General features: G+C 41.1%; 1 protein-coding gene across 7 annotated transcripts in view; it reads right to left on the bottom strand.

Annotated features, from left to right (window-relative positions):
• DLC1 (DLC1 Rho GTPase activating protein) overlaps positions 1-15792 on the bottom strand; it is a 242577-nt gene that overhangs the window by 7124 nt on the left and 219661 nt on the right. For all 7 annotated transcript variants that reach the window (XM_071743466.1, XM_071743463.1, XM_071743462.1 and 4 more), the window contains 6 exons: positions 15340-15421; positions 8819-8882; positions 4514-5940; positions 3227-3403; positions 1157-1316; positions 724-922 (listed from right to left, as the gene is read on the bottom strand). In XM_071743466.1, the coding sequence (XP_071599567.1) occupies positions 724-922; positions 1157-1316; positions 3227-3403; positions 4514-5940; positions 8819-8882; positions 15340-15421 (2109 nt within the window). The remainder of the gene's footprint in view (positions 1-723; positions 923-1156; positions 1317-3226; positions 3404-4513; positions 5941-8818; positions 8883-15339; positions 15422-15792) is intronic.

Genomic DNA, 15792 nt, shown 5'->3' with positions numbered 1-15792 from the left:
CTTTGGAGTTCTCGTCACCAAACATTAATTAATCTTTGGCCATTTTATAAGGTGAGAATACTCCCAATGAAACAATAGTGAAGAAAGCTTTTGAAAGACAGCGTGCTGTTTGGAAAAATCCAGCACAAAATTACCATCTATACAGAACTCAGTTTCTCTAGCTCACAAAGGAGAATGTCTCCCTTGCTGGACTTCAGCCTGCCATCTCAGAAAGATTAATTCTTTCTCTTCACTTACACTGATAATATGGTACCTACCAGAAAAGTAGCTACAAGTCAGTAACAGAAAAGGTTTCAACTTAAAGGTTATTTTCAGAAGTTGTGCTGAAGGTTAGAAGAATGTGCATTATAAGAAAAGAGACATATTTTGTCAGCCTTGGTCTTACAAAAAAATGTCAGTTATTCAGTAGACTTCAATCCCCTTGAAACTATTTGCATTGCTCTCCTCTACCTAGCCACATTATTTTCAAATCACAGTATCTAGCACGCTCATAGAAAAAAAGGAAAATTTTAGCTAGTGATGGAGGATTTGTATTTAACCCAAACTACAGAGAAAGGTGAAATGAAAAGAACTTGCAGTATAGATCACTATACAACCAGAAAGTTGGAGAAAAGCACAAACATAGGCAACATGCACAGTGCCCAGAGAGGCAGTATTAGAAACTTCCTCCCTTGCTGCACAGATGACCAGTTACCACCTAGCCATAGAAATCTCAGTACTTACACTGGTATATCTGTAAGAAGGTCTCGGAGAGTTTGTTGGTCATGAGAGGCTCCGGGAGATCACGGAAAAATTGCTTTAACATGTCTGCTACATCGTAAGCAGACTGACCTTCATAGCTGACACTGTCTGCTGAATTCTCATTCATCTGACGCAAAGCCTGAATTCTTGATTTGACTCCAGACTTCCTAAACAGTCCAACCTAAATATATATGGAAAGGTAAAGACGTTTACAATGAGTCCAGCAAATCTGAACCATAAGAATGCGCTTTAGCTTCTTATCTATGGGCTGCAATTTCATGGAAAGAAAGCTTTCCTTGCATTAATTATTTACTTTGTTGAATTTTGAGTCTATTTGAGCAGAAGCAATAAAAATTCCTGGAAGGCTGAATTTTGGGGGCTGCATGTGTGCAGGATGAGAGTACCCCAACCCCACCTGATCCAGGCAGTGATTGCGGAGGTAGCGCATGGCTTGCTGGATGCTCTGTGGAAGAGGCTGCCCCGTGCGCTGGACGTTGACTTGCAGCGGCACTCCGAACACATTTCGGTCTTTATAATCTGGCACCTTTATCCTCTTCATAAATTTTGGTACTGCCCTATTTAAGCAAAGTGAAGGACAAAATAAAATTAAACCTCTGCTGATGATTCATCTTACATATTTGCAGTAATTCAGAGAGTGTGTGAAAACAAGCGAAACATTTTAGTAGTATGAAAAGCAGCGGCAACCTCAATTGGTTCATCCATTCAGGGCTGGGATGGGGGAGTGGAGAGACAACAGAGTATCTCTAAGAGAAAGGCCTGACATTTGGGGCAGTATGCTGCCTGTAAGTATTAATGTGGTGCTACTCCATCAATAAGAGTCGGACAAGAGCTACAGGGTAGAACTGCAGGGGCCAGATTGAATTGCAAAAGAGTCAAAATAAATCCCGTGGTCAGTGACCCCTTATAACACTGCTTCTTTAGGTTTCGGAAAAGATGGGCATTTGAACAACGAGCTTTTGTATGTCAACTACTTGTTCTGTGAAGTCCTCAAACTGGATCCACCACCCACCAGTGTGCATAACAGCAGGAAACTGATGTAATACATTTGAGTTTGTCAGCTAAAAACTTCAGCTCTATAAGCAAGGCCTTTGAAGGACCCCCCTCCTTGTCAGCCAGTGACTGTTGTTACCCCCACCTCCGACTCCAGTTTCAATGAGAGGCCTTTCCATCTGCTTATTACTCCACGAAAAAGTTATTAAATACAAAGGAATGATTTATCCCCAGGTCCCCAAGAGTAGTGGTCTCACAGAGGGGGAAAAAAAGTCATTAAAATGTGAAAATATTAAGAACATTTTCCTAAACAGGGAAAAAAGCTAATGTCCAGTGCAACAACTAATAGGTCACAAAAGCACTGGAAAACAGGGACATCAATTAACATTTCAATATACAGTGCAGCTATACAAACAGTCCATTAGATTTATAGCTGACTAATCTGTTACATAGTAAAACAGAACCAATTTGTACTGCTGTATAGTTAAGTTTAGGGCATTATTGATAAATGTATGAATAATACTTGCTTTGTCAAAAAACACGCCAATGGAATGTGCAAAAACACATTGCGATCTCCACTGAGAATCTGAAGCATGCAGGGATAACTGGTCAATACTTATTTCTGTCTTTCAGAACAAAATACTTCTGTATTTAGAAAGGCTGACATAATAACAGCCTTTGAACAGGAGGTACTTTGATGCTGAAGCTAAATGCTCTCTATGACTCCTGGGGAAGGGAGGAGGCTGGCCTGTGGTAGGGACAAGAAACATTTTATTGCATCTTTTGCATTTTGAAAGTTACATGGGCTCTGCTGCAGATACAATAATAGCAGAGCTTTCTATTTCATTCTTCTGACAAAAAACCCAATTCTGCTCAGTTACAAACACCTGGCCACAGCAGAAATTGATGCCTACAAAAAACTCCATGGTTTTCCCAACCTTTCTTCCCCACCTCCATCTTTTTCTCAAGTTAACTGGATTTACAGTGGTGGATTTAATAGGCTGTAGGGAGGGGAGATAGTTTTTTGCTAATGATAAATGTTATTTAGTGACAATTAAATAATGAAAATGAGGAAATTACTTAAGAATAATCGAAGAAGAGATCTTAAGATTTATTGAGGTTGTGCCATTGCTCGCCAACTGTCTCAATAAACTAGCAGCCCTTCTTCTGCTATGGACAGCAGACACCTTCCTGTGCAGAAAGCTGGCGAGTACTTCATTGCTTTAATTTCTTCACATGCCCCCTATAACATACTTCTCAGGCCTAGTAAGATTACACTTACGTAAAGGGTTACTGACTTTAGCCCTGTCTTAGGAAACCACACATCACTGTCAGCACAGGCTGGAGGAAGAAGTGCAAATATGGAAAAAGAAGGACAGAGGGATTCATTGCATCTTTCCAAAAGTTGCTTAGGATGAGTACAACTGTTGTGCATGCATCGCTGGCCTGTCTACACATAGCACTGTGCCCTTACCAGCTGAAACCATGCTTGTTGGAAGGTGTGTACTTCTCAAGGAGAGCAGTCAGCTTCAAGAGAGAGTACTTCTGCAGCAGGTTCATCTGTGCCACTGACTGGCAGTTGATCTGCAGGGATGCGGAGCTGAGGCTGGGCCGGTGGGAGCTCTGGAAGCTGTGCCACCTCAGCTTGTGCCTGTGGAGAGTACAGGGGACACAGCAAGGATCCATCACTGAAACATATCTGCAAGATGCATTCAGGAAGACGCCACTGAGCTCCCTGCCTTGGCACCTACTGTCTTCTGAGATTCCACCAGCACCAACAGGCAGCATCTCTGCCTTTCCCGGTGGAGTGTGTACTTTGGGAGTGTGTACTTTGAGCTGACCCACAGCTCAATGTTAACTTCACCATCTTGCCCTATCAGTTATTTTCTGAGAGCTCCAGATTTTTTTTTTTTTCAGATGCCCTTTCAGTACTAAGGCAGTGGTAATCAAAAAACTCCATTAAGAAGAAACAGCACAAATTTTTAAGACCCATCAAATGGGAACTAAATAGTTCTAAAAGCCCCATCAAGTTTATACATGCAGCTGTAGGCAACTAAGTAACAGCAGAAACCAGGCCGTAAATGATTTGCACCAGTTTTAAAGAAAAACTGAAAACAAAGCCAGATGGACTACAACTCCTTGCTCTGGTCACAGCACAAAACACCATCATCCATCCCATGGTAAAACTGAAACAGTGAGACCACTGGAGCTCCCCCAGTCTCCCACTGTGTTACAGCAATCAAAGAAAAGCAAACAAACCTTATTTTCCTCTCAGATTTAGTGTTCTAGCAAGCTATTAAGAAACAGCCTGCTACTGAAAAATAAAAATTTTTGAAAAAATTTGAAAATTGAGGCTTTTACTGCACACTGAAACAAACCAGATCATACTTGCACTGGTTCTCCTAGCCAACTTAAAAAGTGAACAGTCTTACTTGAGGTCCCTCTCCCTCCCACACAGCCTTTCAGTTTGAAGAATCACCATCCCTTAAACTGCCTGAACATTGCTCCTAGTGCTGAGTTGCTGAGTGGGCCCTTTGCCAATGAAAACTCAGGCTGAAGATACTAATATACAGCTACGAAGTGTGGGAATCACTCGTCTAAGTCTTGCACACATACTTCCCTCGCCTCTAATTGGTTTGGGAGGCGATGGGAATGTGCTTGACAGACACCTTAACCAAGTGTGGCGCAGCTACTACAGAGCCACTCACCCCACAGGGGACCTTAGTGGGGCCACCCCTAGCCCCAGCGCTCAGGATCTTACCTGCTGGACCGTGTCAGTGATGCACCCACGCCAGAGTCCCTCCTGTCCTGCATCCCTGGGGGTTCTTCTGTTTCGTTCAGTGAATTCCCTGTACTGTCAAGGTCACTTGGTGTTGTTCGATCGTTATCTACATCAAGGTGGATCTGCTTTGGAGAGGAAGGACATGGGGAGATGGAGTCAAGCGCCGAGTCAGAGTCTCCTTCATCTGAGAACTTCTCTGACCACTGGTTTACTATTCTCTGCATCCCTTTGACATGGTACAGGATGTCATCTAGTTCTGGGAAGATGTCTTCATTTTCAAGGTCAGCCAGGTCACTTGTACTGGAATACAGGATTGAGCCTGGCACATTGTCATAAATACTCAGGCGGCTGCTCACTGAGCTGGAGGAGTTGCGCCTTTTCCCCATGCCCAGCTCTTTGGAGCTGTCACCACTGTTTTCCCTCTGGAGGGTGAGATGGCCATGTCCATGGAAACTCCCTGTCCTCCAGTTCACAGAGGTGTTGCTTTCTGTCAGGGAGAAGTTGCCATTGGAGAGTGCTTTGGGAAAAGTGCCAGGCTTATGATCTTCAGGGATAAAAAACACTGTGTCTTCTGCAAAGCTTCCCCGGTTCTTGAAGTTCTGCTCCATCACATCACTGAACGTTGACTGGTTGAATGGGTCAAAGCCTTCCAGGTACATGCCCACCCTTTTATTGTATGCACTGAGGCTGCGTGTTCGTGTGACGGGACTGGGTGTGCTGACAGCACTGCTTGTCTCAGACTGACTACTGCTGCTGCTGGTCTGGGTGGAATTGGAGACGCTCCTCTTTCGTACCATGGGGAGGCTGATGTGATTGCCGTTGAGGGCAGAAATCTCCACACAGTTAAGTTGTTTCAGCTTCTCTTCATCCATGCCCTCCTGCAGGATGGGCCCGCTAATAATGAGGCCAAGCTTTGAAGGAGCTTTGCTCTTGCTATGGTGAGAGCTCTTGATTTTCAGGCTCTCCATTCTCTTGAGCAGGCTCTTTGTTTTGGACTTGGCGTTCTTCTCGTTGGTTTTTGTGTTGAAGCTGAAGCTATTCAGCTCCCTGGGTGAGGGAAGGCTGCTGAATGAGTCATCGTTTGCTATGAAATTGCTGGAAGAACAAACGCTCACGACAGAGTTTGTCCTGGTGGTAGAGGCCTCACTCTGCAGCGTTGGTTGGTGGCTGCTGGTGCTGCTGATACTCAGGATGGAAGCCACCTCCTGGCGTTCACTGAGGTCTGTCAGAACGCTCTCATGGCTTGCTGCGTTACTGAGGTGAGGAGCTTCCGGGGAGGGGGTATTCAAGTCCGGTTTTGGAGGGAACACATCAAACTCTTCAAGTCTCGACCACCTCTTGCTGTCCCTCTGAAAAGTCCATTTGCCACTTATTGCACATGGTTCATCTTCATCTGAATCTTCACTCTGCAAAGAAGAACTCTGAAAGTACTGCTTGGAAACTGCCAGAAAGGTGAACGTGGTTGCATTTAAATACAATACCCACTAAACTGCTATAAGCGTGGCCTTGTTCTCACTGAATGTGAAGTGAAAACAGTCTTTTACTTCAGGGAGAGGAAGATTAGGCCATAAAGCCCATCACAGGAAAAGATAACAGGGGAGGCAATATTTTTTAACAGTTTTTAAACACAAAAGATATATGCTTTGCAAAAAGAAACAAACACTACAATCTGCTTTAAATTGCTCTTTTCTAAAACAACCCAGTATCCATAGACTTTTAATAAATTGGTCACAGTGGATAGTCCTCTGATCAATGGAAATTCCTGGCATGCATAAAATTTTAAACTGGAGTCAGTCAGGGGCTGGGGTCCCTCTGGACTCTCTCCAAAGTTACACTCTGTTGATAGCAGCTGTGTGTTTATACTCCTCTTTGCAATTATGAGATGTTTCTCCTAAGTTCTGAATTGTAGCAGCTTAATTCTTTACCAGTTTGGGAAGTCTGAATGGTCTTCTGTGACTAATGAGACAGCAAAAGAAACTTTTGCACTGCAAGAGTGTGATGCCTTCAGGCTTTTACCTGGTCCACTCTTCCTCCCACAGGCTAGCAGTTAACATTTTAAGAATGTCCTGTGAAGTTTCTACTTCAGTTTTGCTCCAGGCAAACTTTAGCACTCATAGATATGAGCAGCAAGAGCTCACTGACAGTATAGCACGTAAGTAAATTGTAAATAACATCTCTACTGATGATGTTTGATGTATGAGTAATTCCTGAGGGCACAATTACACCTACATCACTTTTTTGTACAACCTTTTCATCTAAATACTGAAAGAGAATGATCTGAGACTGACATGTTTGGTCTTCCAAATGCCTGGAAAATTTCATGTTGGAAGGATAAAACCAATGATGATATTTTAACAGGACACCTTGAAACCACAAAATAATCCTTGGTGTCCAGAGCAGGAAAACACTAATTGCCACCCAGCTCCATAAGCTTCACTTCGTTTGTTTAGACTGCTTTAATTTAAAAACAAACATACATGCATGCCCCAAACTGTAACTATTTGTGTGCCAGTATCATGAACATTTATACTCTAAAAACCAAGTAAAATATTCTTATTTCATGTCTTCAATTTATGAGTATTTTAGTTTCTGATCCTTTCCTAGATTTTTTTTTTAATAAAATTGGTGGGGTTTTGTGCTTTTTTTAGAGCGCATTTCATCAGCTCAGCAAAATAAGCAAAACACCCTATTTATTTTTTTAATAACCAAATATATGTGAAACAGAATAAACATCATATTTTTTGTTTCCCAGCTACGAAAAAATATTTTTGTCCAGGACTCAGACGAAAACCTAAGAGGACTGCCTTACTTAATGAAAGTTTTCAGAAGTCACCTGAAATTACCAGTGTCTAACAATGATTGTTTGGTGTTGAATGCAGTTTGACTGGAAAAAAAAGGTGTCAACTGATCTTAATTTGCAAAGCAGTCAATGAAAACATAAGGAAACATATGTTCCTGTCATCACAAATTTTACCTAGTGTTCAAATGCCTTAAAGGTTAACTACTGATTTTAATGAAGTCAACAACAAAAGGGTCTAGGATCTCAGTCCATCTTCCAGAACATGGGGTGGTGAATGAAAATTAGGAAGGATTGAACCAAAAGGTAATGTCCAGACTCCGGAAGATCTGGGGTTTGGACATAAAGTCAGGTCTGGTCTGACCTCTAAAAGCAATACTGATCATTCCAGTGTTAACAAGGTTCAGGAACAAGAAGAAATCTAGTGATCATAAACAGCAACCCAGCTCTCTATTCCTACTTTTAGCCAGTTCCTATATATCCTCCTCAGAGTGTTATCTTCTAGAGTTTGGCTGCTGTTTCCAACATACCACAAACAGATAGGGAAAGAGGGGATTAATTCCTGGTAAACAACCTCAGAGCATTTGTGTGCATTCTTGCTAAGGGTAGGGCAGCATTATATTGCCTTAGCTCAGTCATCTTTATCTGCAGTTGTCATATCCCAAGGGATGGTATCAACTGCTGATCCCTCCTAGGACACACACATAGTTTTAAGACAGCTTTTGACTGGTACCCTACCAGCAAACCCCAGCTTTCTGTCAGTGCTGCCTTACTGAAATTACAGTAGGTGCTCCCTTATTTCTCACCACGCTCCCCAGGATTCATGAAGATTCAGGAAACAATTCCTGCTGAGGTCTCTAGAAACATTCAAATTCAACATTCAAAGAAGTAGCTGATGTATTCAGTAAATACATTGCTTTAATTTTGAGCAATGTAGTTAAAAAACAAGGAAACAATGTGACCAGTCTTACACAGGATTTCTTTTCCTTCAGCAGGCCAAGCACAGCCTAACTGTTCCTGTCTATATCGTAATACAACAATACAATTCTAACTTGATGGCAAAGAACCAAAACCTCAAAGATGACGCCAAAGAGGATTCTTTAACATTTATGTCAGCTCATCATAGCTGGTCAGGATCCCCTCCATCCAGCCTACTCTTTACAAACCTGCCTTAGTGCAGGTAACATGCTCCAACAGGGACAACTCCACTGGCAGGCAGAGAAGCCCAGTGCCTCTCAAGACTGGCTGCAGCATCTTGATTAAGTTTGCTAGATAAATAACCTGTACTCATGGCCAAGCTCTTCAATTTTCCCTCAGTGAGAACACAAAATGAAACATAAGCAGACTTTTGACTCTGTGTCCTTGCCAGGCTCTACTCAAGTGTTACCCTAGACTGCACCTAAGCAATCTCCTAGATGCTTTTTTTTTAAAATTATTTTTCAGCTTTATCAACATCCAATGCTGTAACAGAAGTTAAAGGAACTTACCCTTTTCCTGTGGGGACTAATTTCTAGCTTCATCACTGCACATTTGTTTAAAGTATTTAAGCGCCTGCAAAGCAGAAGAAACCATATTAAGAGAACACTCCAGTGTTTTGACACAGGCTACTCCAGTTCAAAAGCTTTAGAAAGGCTGTCCCCAAAGTGCTTTGCATACAAATAGCCACAAGCAGAGTTTCAATTAGAGCCCTAATTATACTTAACCATTAACCCGTTACATTTGGTTGTATTCTAACTTCAGAGGGAGGGATAGATGACTATTTGTCACAATTACCTGAATCAAAGTAATGAGAAGTGAAGGAAAACTTAGATTGTCCAGAAGTGCATTAAATCCAATGAATTGTGATAATTAGTTTGTTGGTTTTGTTTTTTTTTAAATAGCAGACATCAAAACACAAGTAACCTCAACAAATTGAAAGTAAGGGAAAAAGCTTATTTGATGCTCCGTATATGTGCTCTTGTGAAACAGCATGCTGATTTAAAATGGTACTTTATAAGCTAAGGTCTCACAGAAGAAAAATTATTTTCTATTTATTATTAGGTGACTGGTTTGTTTGTGAACAATGCTAATTTTCAATACAGTCCTGGGACAAGACAACTCACTAGTTTAAAAAAAAAGAACAACATAGAAACACAACCTTATTTTTCCTCCTTAAACTGAAAGATTCTTTTAGACATAAGAATGTTGTTCTGAAGGACTAAAATTTAAACAAAAATAAAACGTTGCAGCAACAAGAATTAACCAGCCCCCCCTGAGAAACGTGACGGCAGTCTGGATGCATATCTTGAAGTACTGCATGAATGTACAGAAGCATGTCTCTGTTCCCTGATCCAGCACGTACCACCAAACCAAAAAAATTCTCTTTTCTCTCTCCCCAGAGGCTCAGTGTGCAGTCCTGAGTGCAAACAGCTTAAAGCAGAGCAAAACTGCATTACTGAACACACAGCTCCACGGCAGTTTCTGCACACAGTGCAGGCTGCTGTGGTCTACTCCAGCCCTTCTCCCAGCCCTACCCTCCCCAAAAACTGCTCCAGGGACATGGTTCAGCTTAAATCTGCACTGGCAAAGTGTGGTTAGAGCAACGCTGGTGCCATGGCAAGGCAATGGGCAGGCCCACGCAGACGCAGAAGGCAGAAAACCTGAAGCAGCGGCTGCATGGAAGGGATGGTTTGTTCCCTTGTGTTAATACTTCCACTTGTGAGGCTGTACTGTGAGCTGAAAACTAATCTTTCAATACTTTGTTGGGTTTAATTTCTCCCAGGTCAGTTCCCTGAGCTGTGTGAGGGGTTGTGTGTGCTGGGGAGGCAGAGGTGCAGAGCCGCCCCTTTCCTTCCGCTTGACTGCAGCCCAAATTCAACAGGAGCAAACCTGAGCTTTAAAAAACCTACTTAATTCTAAAGGAAGCTGTATAATTTTCACTTAATTTGTTTGAGCAAAGTGTAAAGGAGGGCCTGTATCAGAAGCTTTGAAAAACTAAAAAAAAAAAAAAAATACAAAAAACACATAAAAAAAAAAAAGAGAAAAGAAATGCTGAGTTGTCTTGTTGCTTCTGATGAGTCTTCTCATATTCATGAAACTTGTAACTTGAATCTAGAAAATGTGTGCACAGAGGAATTACTAGTTTCCTCTCTTTCCTATCTCCTTTTATGCACAGGATTGGTTGCAGATGGTATTTACACAGGGCTTGATCCTGAGGCCATCAAAGAAAATGGAAAAGCTCCTGCTGGTGCTTTGCTGCAGTCATGAAGTAAAAAAAAAAAAAAAGGCAGTTTGATCTATAATTAGACACAGCCACAACACAGCAGAAGAGAAGAGAAACAGGAAGACTTGCCATGGGTCAAACAGTAGGGCAGTGGCAGGTTTGGAAAGTTATCCAGATCTCTCTATTTGTATCATTTGTATCTTTGCTCTGACTTGAAAGGCAGAAGACTCAGTCTTGATGGCTGCAGCTGGTAGGTACCTGCACTAGTCCAGTGAATTTCAGAGGAAATGTGTTTTTAAGGCATGGAAGAAGGGTGAATGTCCCATCTACATGTTACACAACAAAAATGATGTTTTGGATTTTAAGAGGCCACACAGCAGCAGAGAGCCACCCCCCTCTATCTGCTATAAAAACCATTCTCCCCTCCAACTCCTGGCCCTCAAGACCAGGGAATATTAAAGTGGTTTCAGTTCTATATTGTGTAATAATTTACAAATTTCACAGTGTTGCAACCTTTGACTTATGCAGAGAGAAGTTATCACTGAATCCCTGTATCAGGCTTTATCTAGCTCCAGCCGGCCTGACCACTAATAAAGACAATCTCCGATTTCACAAAGATTACATCCCCTGACTTTTATCCTACTCAAATTAAAACTCTGAAATAGGTGGAAAAGGGTAGAGCAAGATCTCTGTTTCCACAGAGGGCGTTTAAGAAAAAAACTCCCTCAGTGCACAACTCACAAAAATGAGTTTGAAGGCAAGATAAGGTAACCTCCAATGACCAAGGTTAATTAGAATAGCAGGGAGGCAAATAAAGGCACATCACAAAACCAGTTTCCCTTTTAAAACTTAAATGCTCTGCAGTAATTGCCTCAGGTCTGCAGCTTTCATTATATACATCACACATCCTGCTTTAAACTCTTCTTGAGTTCAGCACTGCTCAGTTCCTTGAGCTACAGGATGCTGAAAAAACAGGACAATTGACAAAATTGCCTTAGAAAACACATTACTGAGTCTGCAATGCCAAGGTTACAAAGTTTAGGCTTTGCCAGGATGAGAGTTACCTATACAAATTTCACAAGCCTTTACATATGCTTTGCTGCATTTTTAAGTGCATAAGCACCCATTTGTTTTCTACAGATCTTCTCATCAAATTGATACTTGTTAACGAACCAGTTTTGTCTTCTAGCTCTGGACCTTCTTCTTTGGTAATTCCACTCCCAGGTATAAATTCAACTTATCATTTGTCTACTGACAGACAGCAGATCTGCCTCATTCTTTACCTCTGCCTCATTCTGCCCAAACCTGTCTCAGCGACACCTCTGCAAGGACAAGATGGGAGATGGCAGGATGGGACAGGATTGCTGCAGACAGAAGCTACAGTGGCTTCCACTGTCTGGCTATCTCATTCTCAATTTCTACAACGCCTCCCACCCTGGCCACTTGCTGGATAACTGTGTGGATGACAAGATAATATTCTTTCCCATCATTTAGATGAATGCCTTTGAGACAGCCCTAACTCCATACATTTTCACATCCAGATGGTACCTCATTCCTGTGGAGTGTTGTACCTCCAAAACATCACTTTTCCTTGTCCTCCACATATTCCTACCCAGGCTCTCATCCTCCTTCTCTCTGGCTCTGCAAATCTCTTCTTCCTGAGGCTGACCAGTGCAAGAGGACCTCCCTCTCAGTCCCTGTGAGCTGAGACTGGTCCATATCAGCCCTGAATGGCCATTTCACTGCAAGCCTGAACCAGCTGCACCCAAAACACCAGGCACCACAGCTTCTCTCAGAAATGAGCAAATGATGCATTTTTCTTACTCATCTCAGAAATCAGCAAACTACGTTAGCCTGAACTTCTTTTAAGAATGGCAAACTCAACAAGACATTCATTAACAAAACTTGCTGGGCAAACAGCTAACTTCAGCTAATTTATAAATTAAAATACGGGTTTATAGTATGAGGTCTTGGTTAATCTAGATACCGGTCACTTCTGCATTGGCTAGAACCTCAGATAATCCATCCTACCCTCATTAACAGGAGAAAATTCTCACTCTAGGCACCCAAGAAAAGTCATAGCAAGGCAGAATATTAGGCTTAAGCATTTTAAACCACAATTTTCCATAAGTACCTAACCCAGCTTTAAACTTTGAAATATTTTCTTCACATTTAAATTCTTCACTCCTTACAGGGCAAATTCCAGCTCCATTATACCTGTAACTAATTGATGACACAAGGGCTCTTTTGCCTCACAGCAGTGGACAGCCCCTGCACTGGCTCCTGGGGTTCATCTGCATGTTCTAACCTGCAAAGGAGGCCAACTCTGCAAACCAAATGATACAAACACTGAATGCTGCTCCTGCCCATCCATTACAATTGATTTCTTAGATGTGAAGTCCTAATGTAGATAGTGTGGCAGTTTTCTATCTATGTGTAAATGCTGTACATTTTATGATAATATCACTAAATGACATTTCTTAACCATCTGTCTTCTACTGTTACCAAGTGCCATATGCTATCTCTGTAATTCAACTCTCGATCCACTTTTCACTTCAAGCTTTTCAAGAAAATCCCTAATGGGGTAGCTATTGATACCCTTTCTGTTTAGACAGAAATTTGGCAAAACATTTACTAATAAGCTGTTTTTAAAGATACATTAGTTTTCCTGCTTCCATTAGTAAGATTATTAAACAATAATTTACATCACTGTTTGGATGGAAACTATAATTTAAAATGCTTCAAACTTAAAAAAAGCTCACTGTGATATCTACAGTCTTTTAAAATTTATTTCTTCCCATGAATTTCTTAAAGCCAAGTAAGTAGACTGGCTGGCAGAAAACTCGTTGTTATCCATTAGAGCAGATTCCCATCCACTGCAGTGTCCATTTAGCTCTGTGCTGAAAATGCAAATAATTCCAATACCATTTCAATACAGTCAAGAAACAGTAATGGACTTAAGGCTGTGAAGCAGCTCTAAGCCTTTTACTGAGTCAAAGCCTGCACCATTTACACACTGATCATGGCATGAGTCAAAATAAACCCAGGCTTCAGGCAGAAATGCAGCATTCCAAACTATGTGCCTTCTCCATGTTTTTTAATGAGCTGTAAAATATTTAAAGAGACATGGGGAAAAAAATCTAAAGGCATAAATTAGTGATTTTGTCTAAAATAAATGGTAAAGGGCTGAATTAATACACCTGAGATGAATAACTGAATTACTTTGGCTTAAGCCTGAGGTGGGATTTGAAAGCTTCTGGAGAAACACTGGCTTCAGTTTCCAAGTTATCTTCTAAGAGACAACTGATATACACACTACAGGCCTCAGAATGATATAGTTCAGCCTTTGTCTCCAACTACAGCAAGACTTGTGGATTCTTACGCATATTACACAGAAATTTATTTGAAGATGAAACAAAGCGGTTATTTCACAATTAGCAGACTTGAGAAAGACTTCATAGTTTCACAAAATATCTACATATAGCCAAATAATTTTTGGTTTTGTATCTTTATTAGATGGCTCACAATACAAGCTTCCATTCTCAGGATATGGATGTTTTTACTGTCCTCCATTCAGTAAAAAAAGTGCTAACTACAGATCCCACTAGCTGCAAATCTCAAAGAGATACAGAGGGCATATTCTTACTTGCACCAGTGAGAAACAATCTGCTACCTTTTTTTCCCACATAAATATATAACACCAGGTTAAAAAGTATTCTTGCAGGTGAGTACTAGGTCCAAAATATGCTGGCTTGACTGTATCTTGTTTTCCTGGCAAGGAAAGACCATGCTTCTGGGAACCAGTATGTATTCACATTGCTGTTCAATGACTTCACAAGTTCCAGAGCACATAAATAAGCACAAAGATGCATTGCATTTTAATATCAATGGAATAAGTGCCCTACACTTGAGCAGGGCACATCTTGAGTGTGATTTTAACATTAACGAGAATTTCTCCCGACCAGAAACTGAACAACAAATCTGTTTTCTTAATTTGAAAATCATGTAAATAATTCTGAAGAACTTTACATTCCAATCTCCCTCTTTCCCTTCCAAGTATGGCAGTGATCCCATGAGAACACTATAAACTCAAAGCCTTTCATATAGGGGTTTAGTAATTCATTAGAATTACTGACATTTAGAGTTAAAGACATCATGCATGCAATATCCAAAAGCATTCATTTTGCAGACAATTTGGGAGGCTGCCATAATGGAGGGCAGAAGGAGAAAACCACTCATTTTTAGGTAAAAACAGACATGAAAGTTAAGGCATTTTTCACCATGCTCACATGCACTTTGGAGATCACGGTGCACACAGGGTGAAGCACTGAGCTCAGCATGAGGGTCTGCATACATAGCTTTTGTTTTGTTTGTACACATAGCTACTCACCTATGTGAGGAAGGAGAGCAACAGAGTGCAGCAGCACAGCTTTGCAAATATTGCTCTCATAATATAATTCCCATGTGTGAACTGATGTCACAGTTGTATGTGCAGATGGCTGGAGCCAGCACACCTCTGCTTTCACATGCCTAAATAATTCTGGGTTTAATGATAATAAAAAATATGCCTATGAAATACCTCTCCTGCCACCTTCCAGCTTCATTTTAAATAAGATCCCCAAACATTGCTTAGCCCAACATACTCTCATCAAAGATGCATACTGCCAGTGAATAATAAAAGGATCTCAAGTAAATGGGTATTTAACAGTCCATAATGAATTTGAGGTTATTCTTTTCCCAGCTTATACTTTGTATGACAGACAAAGAGTGTTGTTTCAAAATGTAGTGATTTTTTTTTTCACTTACCTGCATAAGGCCTCAATAGCATCTCTGTCCAGAAAGTCATGCTCTCGCTTGACCAGGGCGATGTCAATTGGAAAAAGAAGATCTGCAGAAAGAGATACAGATAAGGAATCAAAACTACTCATAATCCGAGCAGTGAGTTATTTCAAAACAACCATCTGCTTCCAGTTGAGCTCACCAAGATGCCAGTGACTGGCACGTTAAAGGCAAACACACGTTACCATCTCAAACGCTAGAGATGCTTCTTTCTTATGTGCAGCTATTGATGTGCTGCTCTGATAACTTCAAGTTCAATATGGGGAGAAAATGAGCAAAGCAGAGATGAAAAAAGGGGAGACAGAAAGAGGCAAATGAGCTCCCTTACCTGACATCAGAAGCTAAAACTCATTTAGGCTAGCTTTATTTAAAATAAACACACATCCTCCATCAAAGTACTAATATCTCACATTAAAGAGG

The sequence above is a fragment of the Heliangelus exortis genome, chromosome 4 (genome assembly GCF_036169615.1).
Source record: "Heliangelus exortis chromosome 4, bHelExo1.hap1, whole genome shotgun sequence".
NCBI lineage: Eukaryota > Metazoa > Chordata > Aves > Apodiformes > Trochilidae > Heliangelus > Heliangelus exortis.
This window is presented reverse-complemented; position numbering and strand designations above follow the sequence as displayed.